Raw genomic sequence first — 12,350 nt, forward strand, 5'->3', positions numbered from 1 at the left:
GCTGAGTGTGGCTTTGGAGCCTGTGAGGAGGAATTCTGTCTTATCGCTGTTGAGTTTGAGGAAATTATGTTGCATCCAGGTTTTTATAGCTGACAAACAGGAGTTGATATGGGAGAGGGGGGGGGTTGTGGGGGGATTTGGTGACAAGGTAAATCTGGGTGTCATCAGCGTAACAGTGGAAGTCCAGATTGAAGTGGCGGAGTATCTGACCAAGGGGGAGGATGTAGATCATGAAGAGGAGGGGGCCGAGTACGGAGCCTTGGGGAACGCCTTGAGTGACTGCGGCTGTAGCAGAGGTTGTGGAGAGAGATGAAGTGGGATCTGTTGGAAAGGTAGGAACGGAGCCAGCTGAGTGCAGAGCCTTCAATGCCGAGGTCTTTGAGTCTGGTGAGCAGGATGTTATGGTTCACTGTATCGAAGGCTGCGCTCAGGTCGAGGAGGATGAGGATGTTGAGGGAACCAGTGTCAGCAGAGGTGAGGAGGTCGTTGAGGACTTTGAGGAGAGCAGTTTCTGTGCTATGGAGGGGGCGAAAGCCAGATTGGAGGGGTTCAAGTAGGTTATACGCAAGGAGGTGGGAATGAAGTTGCGACGCAACGATACGCTCCAGGGTTTTTGAGAGAAAGGGGAGGTTTGAGATTGGGCGGTAGTTAATGAGAGAGGAGGGATCAAGACCAGGTTTCTTTAAGATTGGTGTAACGGCAGCAGTTTTGAAAGCGGAGGGTCAATTCCTTGGGACAATGAGGAGTTGAAGAGATTAGTGAGGTAGGGGCAGAGAACGGGGAGGCAGGACTTCAACAGGGGAGTGGGGATAGGGTCGAGGGAGCAGGTAGTGGGTTTGGAGGAGCTGATGAGTTTGGAGATTTCAATAGGGGTGACCAGGTCAAACTGGGAGAGGAAGCAGTGTGGAGGAGGGGTAAGGTGGTCAGTGGAGATGTTGAAAGGAGGGGCCTTGGTAGGTGGTGGAGTAGATGCTGGGGAGTCGGGTACAGGGGATAAAGATTGATAGATGGTGCTGATTTTATCAGCGAAAAAGTGGAGGAATGAGTTGCAGAGATCCGGAGTAGAGGTAGGGAGAGTGTTGGCTCGAGGCATGAGGAGGTTGCCCACTGTGGAGAAGAGGGTTCTGTGGTTTAGGCAGGGATCGGTGAATATGGAGGAGAGGTAGGCAGAATACCTTATGGTATCAGGTTAAAAATAGGTGTGGGGATTTCATTCTGATTATCGCCTACCAATCATTCTCAGTTAATGTGCAATATTGCTACAACTTTCATATCACTTGAAATAAATTTTGGTAGCAAGAAAATAGACTACACTGGAAGGGAAACTTCGATGTGAGGACTCATGACCACCAACAATGATCGGTTTGATGGCTTAGCCCTGAATTATACATCTGAGGGTCAACGTACAAGTATGAAGGAAATATCAACCCAACTTTGCCATCACTTGTTAACCTGCCTCTGAATCTCGTGGCCATGAAAATATTGACAGCTGTCACCACCATAACCATCTAATCCCTTTATGTTGAGGGTACCTCCATCATGTTGCGGAGTACTGGCTTCATGCTAAAGTGAGTAGAATCAGAACCAAAATGCAGCTCAAATATGGTCAGCTTTCCACCACCAGCAGCAGAACTGCCTTCCATTGCATATCATGGTCTGGCACATCCTTCATTCTACTATTACGATCAAGCAAGCGACTGATCTTGGTGTACAAGGAATGCAGTGAGGTTTCTACATTCACTTGAGTGCTATCCAGCACAATTTAAAGCTGCTGTAAAATAAACTAGATTACTGGCATTAGATTACAGCAGCATAACACATATACATTAGATAACACAGGTGGCTGGCAGACCAACCTCAACGGACCCATTACAGCTCTCCTGACTTCCATGAAGCCTGCAAATTGTACTTTTTAACATGCTCTTCGCTAAAGAGGTATTTATAATGTACCTTTAACCTGGCGGGTAATATGTTTGGGAGGTAGGAGGAAAACAGAGGACCTGGGGAAACTCTCAAGGCTACTGTGAAATGTGAAAGCTTCCCAAAGACAGCCGATGAGGTCAGAATTAAAACCCAGTCGCAGACGGGTGAAGCAGCACCATTAGTTGCCCTGAACTAATCTGATATAATATCTCTCCAAATTCCCCATGCGGTTCAGTTAATTCCTCAATAATACAAATTACACATTTACTAGATCGCTTACCAAATATATTAATTTGGGCAGCGTCTGTTGCATAGAGTCATAGAGTGATACAGTGTGGAAACAGGCCCTTCGACCCAACTTGACCTCACCGGCCAACATGTCCCAGCTACACTAGTCCCACCTGCCAGCATTTGGTTCATATCCCACCAAACCTGTCCTATCAATGTACCTGTCTAACTGCTTCTTAAATGTTGGGATAGTTCCTGCCTCAACTCCCTCCTCTGGCAGCTTGTTCCATACATCCACCACCCTTTGTGTGAAAAAGCTACCCCTCAGATTCCTATTTAATCTTTTCTTCTTCACCTTAAACCGATGTCTTCTGGTCCTCGATTCACCTACTCTGGGCAAGAGCCTCTGTGCATGTATCCGATCTATTCCTCTCATGATCTTACACACTTCTATAAGATCACCCCTCATCCTCCTGCGCTCCAAGGAATAGAGATCCAGCCTACTCAACCGCCGCCTACAGCTCAAACCCTCTAGTCCTGACAAAATCCTCAGAAATCTTCTCTGTACCTTTTCCAGCTTGACAATATCTTTCCTATAACATGGTGCCCACAACTGAACACAATACTTTAAACGTCACCAACGTCTTATACAACTGCAACATGACCTCCCAACTTCTATACTCAATACTCTGACTGATGAATGCCAATGTGTCAAAAGCCTTTTGACCACCCAATCTACCTGCAACTCCAGCTTCAGGGAGCTATGCACCTGCACTCATGGATCCTTCTACTCTACAACACTCCCCAGAGACCTACCATTCATTGTGTATGTCCTGCCCATGTTAGACTTCCCAAAATGCAACACCTCACATTTCTCTGCATTAAATTCCATCAACCATTCCTCAGCCCACAAGGCCATTTAATCAAGATCCTGCTGCAATCTTTCACAACCATCATCACAATCTACAAAACCACCCACGTTTGTATCATCTGCAAACTTGCTAATCTTGCCCTGCATGCTTGGTAACTTCAGTTGTTAATCTTGTAATCGCATAAATTCATGACGGAATCTCAGCATGCAAGGCTACAACATCTGGAAGCCGCGGTCTCCGGTAAGGAGGTGGCCGATTTGGCAGCTCCGGGCCGCGGGGTGCGCTCGTCCTGTCCCGACGTCGGCGTTCCGACCATCCCGACCAGAGGGCCTGAACATCTGGCCACCAATAGCGGCGATTACGGAGGATCAGAACCCCGACCATGGGTGAACAAGGGAGGAGGAGGAGGACTGAACTGTATTGCCTTCCACCACAGTGAAGAATGTCTGTGGTGGATGTCTGTGTTGAATTATTTTGTATATTGGGTCCTTTTTTAATTGTAACGCTGCATGGTAAATTACATTTCACTGCACCTTATGGTGCACGTGCCAAATACATTTGAACTTGAACTTGAACTTAAGATATTCACAGCTACGTACATCCCAATGTGCTAACGCCAGGCTTCAACTCATAACATTGAGACGTTTTATCTCCCCACTGGTGCTGCTCAACCCACTGATATCCTCCAGCAGACTTTTTGTTGCTCTTGGTACCAACATCGAGAGTTGCTTGTGTCCCTAGATCTCAATTATTAGACAAATCACCAGGAAACCACTAGGCACATAATATCTAGTGCTGGGATTTGAGCAAAATGAATGAAACATATTGTTTATTTCACCAAACACATAATGCAATGGTGAAAGCCTTTTCTGACCTTGCATATCTCCTAAATGTATCTTAATGAATAATTTGCAGGTTAAAAAGGAGCATTTTAGAAAATGCAAATACAATATTTGTCATTATTTAACTATATTGCACCTTAAGATTGTAGTTTATGATAATAGATCTGATATAGATGTGCATTTTCTTTTTACCCATAGTTACAAATCATTTTATTTCCAGTTCTCCAGTTGATACCTGTGCACCAAACACACACTCATCAACACACACATCAGAATTCATATACAATCAAGAGTTTTTTAAATTCACATTAGATTTGTTAATAATGGAAAACATTGCAGACTGCAGTCTTTATTATTATAACCTATTGCATCAAATATTACTTTTTTTTTTGTCCTGCCAGCTGTATGGCCTGGTGTGCTTCCTGTCTCTTCCTGTGACAGAAGCAATTAATGAAATGTTGCCAAGGATTAATCTGAACATATCTATCAAGAAATCCAAGACTGGGTATTGAATGAAATGTTTCAATTGCAGGTTCCCAATAAAATAATTGGTTGCATGTTCTGCCCTTTAATATAATGCATGGGTTTAAACCAGAATATATGGCATTGGTACAAAATATGTGAAATCAGTGATCAACAGAAACCAAATCCCAGAAGAGATAAGGTACATGAACCATGACCTAATTTTGAAATGTAAACTTTTTCAGCTTTTTAGTTTTGTTTGGTTTAGAGATACAGCACAGAAACAGGCCCTTGGGCCCACTGATTCCGTACTGACCAGCGATCCCCAAACATTAACACCTCCCGACACACTAGGGACAATTTCCACTTATACCAAGCCAATTAACCTTCAAACCTGTATGTTTTTGGAGTGTGGGAGGAAACACATCTCGGCGAAAACCCATGCGGTCACGGGGAGAAGGTACATACTCCGTACAAACAGCACCCGTGGTCTGGATTGAACCCAGGTCTCTGTTGTAGCAACTCTACCAATGTCCCACCATGCCGCCCTAATGTGTGTGTTGATGAGTGTGCAATTAATTTGTTTTGGTAATCAGATAATTTATTCTTTCAATGAATGCACATTGAAAGTGTCTTCAGTTAAACTGGCATTCCAGATTTAGTTCGGACCAAACCAAGTGCATTCCATAAAACACCTATTTAAAAAAAATAATTCAACAACAAAACTAGATAATGCTTTTCCACATAGCAAACTGATATTATAAGCAGCTTATTTTAAATTGGTTAAAACTTCTATCATAGAAATTTACAATTTAAATTAAAATATGGCCAACAATAACTTTTATCCTCTATTATCTTTCAATGTGATTTCATTTTCCACATCCTTAAAATCAAAAGGATATATACATAACATAAAATTATCATTTCAATGTCAGTGAATTTGAGATCGTCTTGTACAAATGCAAAAAATAAACAAAAAAGGGGCAGAGATATTTGTCAAAAACAACAAAGCACATGTGATTCCTACCTGGAACATGGAAATGTCTGGGAGCCTGGACATAAGATTTGCTGTCTAGGTTCATGGATAAGCTAGGAGTGCTCCAGCGACTTTCACTGCCTCCAAAGAGAAAAGCAAAGAAGGTAGAGAACAGCAAATGGGAAGCAGAGGAATATAGTTAAATGGGAAGTGATGAAAGGATATAATGCCATAGTGAGAATCAAGAAACTAGGCAAGAGATATGCATTTCCAAAACCAAGATGCAATATCCATGTTTCCAGGTCGGTAGAAACATACTCCCAAGAAAAGTTAAGATTTTATTTTTCAATAGTATCTAAGATAATGTGGAGAGGGCTTTCAATTGCAGTTGGCAGATGTAATTTTCCCAAACTCTTCAAATCCTCCCCTTGTCCATCTTACCACTAAAAGGGTATTATAGCTTGAAACAAAAGTTGGATTGATCTATGGCATTATAGAAAATTATACCAATCAAAAACATCCATTATTGGTAAAATACTGCTTTGTGCATTGGGCTTCAGCTTGATTTCATAATGAAACAAATTCTAGCTCGCAACTGTTTACCAATAACTTGAATCTTTCTGATGCATTTTGTTGTCAGTATTTGAAGCCAGGCTAAATGGCGACTGTAATGAATCATAATATATTTACATTAAGCTGTTGAGAATGGGACGAATGGCTTGATTCTCCATAAACATATGGTAAACGAAATGTTACTAATGTTTCTCTTAATACTTAACTGGCCAAATATTTGTTTATACATATTATTATATACCAAATGTTTATGTGATCTGAGCATTTTAAAGCAATATATATTGTAGAAATTTGGAAACCTAGAAGAGCATATATGAGGGAGTTAAACATTGGGAGTTTAATGTAAGCTTAAAGAATAGTCATATTTAGATGTCAATTTTATCTGTAAAATATATACGTAATATCTGAGTTTGCATACCATACAAAAAAAATCATGGTTAATTAATGATTTCTCATTAATAAAAATGAGACTTCAATGTGGACGAAACTATTAGATGCTTGTGAAGAAGGACCATGGAGATTTTAGAAATGTTTACATTTTAGTGATTATATGATCCAAACATTTTAGCCGATTTAGAATGTGATATCCATACAGAGACTGACATTAACTGACTGTGTTTACAATTTAAATGATAGCAACCTTTGTCATTACACTGTAAAACCATCAGCAACCTGAGGATTTGACACTACAATTTTAACCATGGAAATTGCTGCCATTTATTTAGCCATACTTAATTCCCGGGATGGCGGGACCGACATATGATGAAAGAATGGATCGACTGGGCTTATATTCACTGGAATTTAGAAGGATGAGAGGATATCTTACAAAAAAAATTACATTCTTACGGGATTGGATAGACGAGATGCAGGAAAAATGTTCCCGATGTTGGGGGAGTTCAGAACCAGGGGTCACAGTTTAAGAATAAGGGGTGGGCCATTTAGGACTGAGAGGGCCTAAACTTTTCACCCAGAGAGTTGTGAATTTGTGGAATTCTGTGCCACAGGATGCAGTGGAGGACGATTCAATGGGTGTTTTCAAGGGAGAGTTAGATAGAGCTCTTAGGGGTAACAGAATAATGGGACATGGGGAAAAAGCAAGAACGGGGTACTGATTTTGGATGATCAACCATGATCATACTGAATGGCGGTGCTGGCTCGAAGGGTCGAATGGCCTACTCCTGCACCTATTTTCTATTTTTCTATGTTTAGTAGCCTTCATCATAGTAATCACAAAAGACAGCAAATTAAGGTATACGAAGCCATGTAACAATTTTCAAACTGACTGTAAGAATGAGTGATTTTTCCATGAGAACTGGAATTCCCTCAGTAAAATATTTCAAAACATCCAGACTTCATATCGTAAAAAAATTAAAAGTGTGTGATAAGCGCCTGTTTTCAAATGCCTTTTTACTAGTATTAATGCGAAATTGTGCTTTATTCTTTATGGTTTGTCATCCGTGTGAATTCGTCATTATGATTAGTTTATCAGCCAGCTTAATGACATCACGGCTGAGGAATATAATTGATACAAATTTGCAGCTGTCAGCAAAGAAGTCCATAGCAAACGGATCACCAAATCTTCGTGGAGACACAAGAGACTGCAGATGTTTGAATCTTGAGTAAAAGGTTCTGGGGGAACTCAAAGCTCCAACTTACCAACAAGTTGGAGGAGCAGAATTAGTCCATTCGGGCCATCGAGTCTACTCCACCATGCAATCATGGCCAATCTATGTTCCCGTCTCAACCCCAATCTCCTACCTTCTCCCCATAACCACTGACACCCTTACTGATCAAGAATCTATCTATCTCCACCTTAAAATAATATCCATTGACTGGGCCTACGCAACATTCTATGGCAATGAATTCCACAGATTCAACACCCACTGACTAAAGAAAATCCTCCTCATCTCCTTTCTAAAGGTATGCCCTTTTATTCTCAGGTTTTAGCCTTTGGTCCTAGACCCTCCCACCAGTGGAAACATATTTTCCATGTCCGCTCTATCCAAGCCTTTCACTATTCGATAAGTTTCAATGAAGTCCACCCCTCTTCTAAACTCCAGCGTGTACAGGCCCAGTGCCAAATGATCAGGCAGCATCTGTGTAGGGAAATGGACAGACGGCGTTTCGGGTTGGAGCCTTTCTTCAGAATGATGGAGTAGAGAATAGAGAGTTGAAAGCTCGTAAAGAATGGTAGGGGTAGGGCAAAACCTGGAAAGTGATACGTGAGGAGGGATGATTGGTACTTGGGTGGAGAAAGCAACAGAGGCTAGTGGTGAATTGGAAATAAAAGGGTACCAGATAAGGAAGAAAGAGGAAGAGTGAGATGAAAAGCCAGAGGGTGAACAATGGGTGGAAGGGGACAGGCCCTGAGGGGATAGAGGGCAGATAAAAATGAAGCGTATGACTCGGGAATATGTAGCGTTGGGAGATCAATGGGAGGATTGTGGGGGAAAGGTGCGCGCATTATACGGTTGGGGGGGGGGGGGTCAAATGGAAAATGATGGGGGGATGGGGAGGTTGGCTTGAAATTGGAGAATTCAATAATCATGCCATTGGATTGTAGTCTACCCAAGCGGAGTATGAGGTGTTATTCCTCCAGTTTGCATGTCTCCACACTATGATAGTGGAGGAGGCCAAGGGGTAAGAGAATAGGATGGGGAATTGAAAGGAATAGCAACTGGGAATTCCAGCATTGGGAGCACCAAATGAAATGGACATTGGAACAGATGCAAGTGGACCTCTATCTCACCAGGACAGGCTGTTGGGGTCCATGAATGGAGGTGAAAGAAGAGGTTCAAAGGCAGGTGTTATATCTCCAGCATTTGCAGGGGAAAGTGCCCAAGGAGAGGGGGGCGAAAGAGTTGGGAGGTGAGGAAGAGCAAAGCAAGGAGTTATGCGGAGGGAAGTCTCAATAAAAAGTGGAAAAGGGTGGGAATGGGGAGGTGTTGCTGGTGGTGGGATCAGATTGAAAGTGACAGAAATATTGAACCATGATATTTTGGGTGGGGAGGATGGTGGGGTGGACCAGGGGGAACTTTATCCTTGTTCCGTCTGAGGGCAAGGGGGAGCAAGAGCAGAATTGTGGGAAACAGAGGAAAGGTGGGTGAGGACTTCATCCACAATATTAGGGGATCCCCAACCATGCACTATCCATTTCTTTCTCCTTCCAAAAATTCCCAAACAGGACTGCCCTACCAAGCCCATAGCATCTGCTTGCGCCACGGAGCCCCACAAAGCTCATCTCGAAATACCTCAATTCTATTCTATCCCCACTTGTCCAGTCGCTTTCCACCCATATCTAGGACACCTTCACCAATTCAATAACTTCCAACTATTTACCCGAAATGTCATCTGTCTATTTCCCTCCAGAGATGCTGCCTCACCCTCTGAGTTCCTCCAGCCATTTCTTTTTACACCAGATCTCTGTGATAATTATATAAATAAGGAAAAAATGATAAATGTTTATAGTTTTACTTATTTTGTATCAACTGAAGCATTGAATTAATTTCTGGTCATCACAATTTTTTTTAGGGTAGACAAAAAAGCTGGAGAAACCCTGCGGGTGAGGCAGCATCTATGGAGCGAAGGAATAGATGACGTTTCGGGTCGAGACCCTTCTTCAGACCAGAAACGTCACCTATTCCTTCGCTCCATAGATTCTGCCTCACCCGCTGAGTTTCTCCAGCTTTTTTGTCTATCTTCGATTTTCCAGCAACTGCAGTTCCTTCTTAAACACTTTATTTTTATAGCTTTAGAGTATGTGCAGTGGAGATTTGCCAAAATCTTCCCTTGCATTGGAGACTTTTCAACAAAGTAGAGATGTGAACATGTCTTTGTTTGGAGGGAATATTTAACAAAAGGTAAGAAGGATTATGAGGGATTCCGAGTCAAGTTTAATGTAAAATGCATCACTATGGTGAGGCAAAGGTACAATGAAAATAAAATGAACGGATAATATTTTCACAAGCCACATGGCAGTTAACCTGAAGAGTTTGATTTAATAACCTGCAAAGTATTTTCTTTATTTTTATTCAGCATGGTATTATGATTTGTAATAATCTTGTCTGAATGGATGGTGCAGATATATTCAAAACAACTTAACCAATGAAAGTGGGGCATAAAGAAAAATAAAGTTTGCAGAATGAACAAATTAGAGAGATAGACTGTCAAATCTATTTTAAAGGATAATGATGGAGTGCTGTATAATTCTATAATGCCATTAAATAACATTGGCTGAAACTATTTCTGCACCATAAAATATCAAAAAGAGTCTTAAAGCATTTTGTCGTCAATGATACATTGCTAACTATTCACATTTCAATGGAATATCCTCCTTGTAAATGTTACATCCAGTGAATTGACATACAAATGAATGCTTCTACCAAAGCACCAAACTACAAGCACCAAATACACACAAAGCCACCTGACACAACTGAAACAGATGATGCAGTAATTACACTAGCAGGCAGTCTAAATAACCATCTAAGCTTTGGATGGCAAGGGCAACACTATTCACACAAAGACCACCAAGACTACCTTGATGTCAGCTATTAATAAATTAGGTGATTTGTATTCCTATCAATAGCATTTTGTCAGTAATCAGAAGAAAATAATACCTGCACCTTAATAGCATTACTGCATAATAACAGGTCTGTATTTAATAAAATATTTCAATCTGTTTTAGGGTTATTTGATAATGTACAAGCATATCCACGTATGTGCCCTTTAATTAAACTTTTTCAATTTCAAGCACTTTCAAATGTTCCCATCAAATAACAAGTATGCACATAGTGCAGTGCTCAACATGTCATGTGCTCATGATTTGCCAGAGAGCTGAGCGCCCGATAGGAGTGTGTTTATATATGTTTTGTAGCATTATTTCATGAATAATGTATATGGTGATGCAGCACCAATAACATCTTATTTCATGTTTTTTATTATGGATGGATTATTATTATGCTTTGGAGAGAAGGAATGGGTGACGTTTCGGTTCAGACTGAAGAAGGGCCTCGACCCGAAACGTCACCCATTCCTTCTCTCCAGAGATGCTGTCTGTCCCATTGAGTTACTCCTGCATTTTGTGTCTATCTTCAGTTTAAACCAGTATCTGTAGTTCCTCCTTACACATTATTATGCTTAGTCAGTTCTGTGCATTGAAACTGCTTCTGCAGATCTTATATTAATCTATCCATCAGGACCAATGAGCTGATGGTGATTAAATAAAAGCATTTCCAATTTCTGAGGAAAATGGCATCTGGATTTTGGTAGCTATAAAATGGCCTCACAACTCATCTGGCCTTACTTCCAGGCTGAAAGGACGATACCAAAAGCAGTCGATAATCCAGGTACAGTTTTTCTTTTAGATCCCAATGGAGCTTTGTGATGCTGGAATTAAGTATCAAGATTTGGGATCTGTCGAAAGCCGTAGCAACTCCAATTGTTTTTGTACAATGCCCTTTCGATATTCGCTTCCTTTCTATATCTGTATCCTTGTGATAATCATAGATAGACACAAAATGCTGGAGTAACTACACTCATGATCATGTTTGCTTTGTTCTTTTGTTATCTTCAGTCCTTTCCTGTACTCTCATTTGATTCTTATGCAGACTACAGCTGGAATTAATATCTTAATTTTTAAAGGAAGGACATACTGTGTTGCACTGTATTAGAAACAATGTACAAACCATGCTGGATTAACTGCTGCATAATTATAAAACATGCCCAATCTGAAGAACGGTCTCGACCCGAAACGGTCTCGACACCTATTCTTTCGCTCCATAGATGCTGCCTCACCCGCTGAGTTTCTCCAGCATTTTTGTCTGCCCAGTATGTAAAAAATGTTTTCAGCAACTCAACCAAAATGGGCATGGCTGGTGGTAATATTGACTATCCATTTTTGAGATAATTTGGGATGAATTAATAGTAGGGTTCCTTTTAATCACTGGAAAAAAACAGATGTGCTGCAAAATTGGTGGACAGATTTCTGTATTTTTGAATGCAGTCTGAAATGTATCAAAAGGTGAAGATTGGTAAACATTTAACTGAATACATGAAGAAAAATATTATTAAAAATAACACAAAGTTCCTTGGGCCAGAAATCAGTGCATTAATTCCTGAGACAATATGCTGACATCAAGTTGCTAAACAAACATGCATTGCCCCTATCTCTGTGGATAGGTTACAAAGTAGACCATCTTGTCCGGTACAGCACATGCAACTTACCTTTAAAATATGGAACATAGTTAGGTGTGAGGGAGGACGGAAGGCTGGAGTGTGTAGACAAGGAGCTGTAACTACCAGTATGCAGGGAATGAATACCACCAGAGGTGAGCACTGAGCAGAATAAAAAGGTTGCAAGTGAAAAAGGATTGTTTAAATGCATTTGCTAACAAGGGCTGGTGATGAGATCTGGTGTAGTCTCTCACATATTTATTAAATAATATTCATTACATTCAGTTTTTCCTCAGAAACACG

The 12,350-nt window shown here is 41.1% G+C and overlaps 1 protein-coding gene across 3 annotated transcripts in view; it reads right to left on the reverse strand.

Moving 5' to 3' along the window:
* ablim2 (actin binding LIM protein family member 2) overlaps nt 1-12,350 on the reverse strand; it is a 282,951-nt gene that overhangs the window by 62,623 nt on the left and 207,978 nt on the right. The window contains exons 13-14 of one of the 3 annotated variants that reach the window (XM_033019299.1): nt 12,099-12,209; nt 5,355-5,444 (exon numbers count right to left, since the gene is read on the reverse strand). The exons of 1 other annotated variant lie outside the window; for it this stretch is intronic. In XM_033019299.1, coding sequence (XP_032875190.1) covers nt 5,355-5,444; nt 12,099-12,209 — 201 coding nt within the window. The remainder of the gene's footprint in view (nt 1-5,354; nt 5,445-12,098; nt 12,210-12,350) is intronic. One more of the 3 variants, XM_033019307.1, reaches the window with a different exon arrangement.

Source organism: Amblyraja radiata, chromosome 1 (genome assembly GCF_010909765.2).
Source record: "Amblyraja radiata isolate CabotCenter1 chromosome 1, sAmbRad1.1.pri, whole genome shotgun sequence".
In the NCBI taxonomy this organism is placed as follows: domain Eukaryota; kingdom Metazoa; phylum Chordata; class Chondrichthyes; order Rajiformes; family Rajidae; genus Amblyraja; species Amblyraja radiata.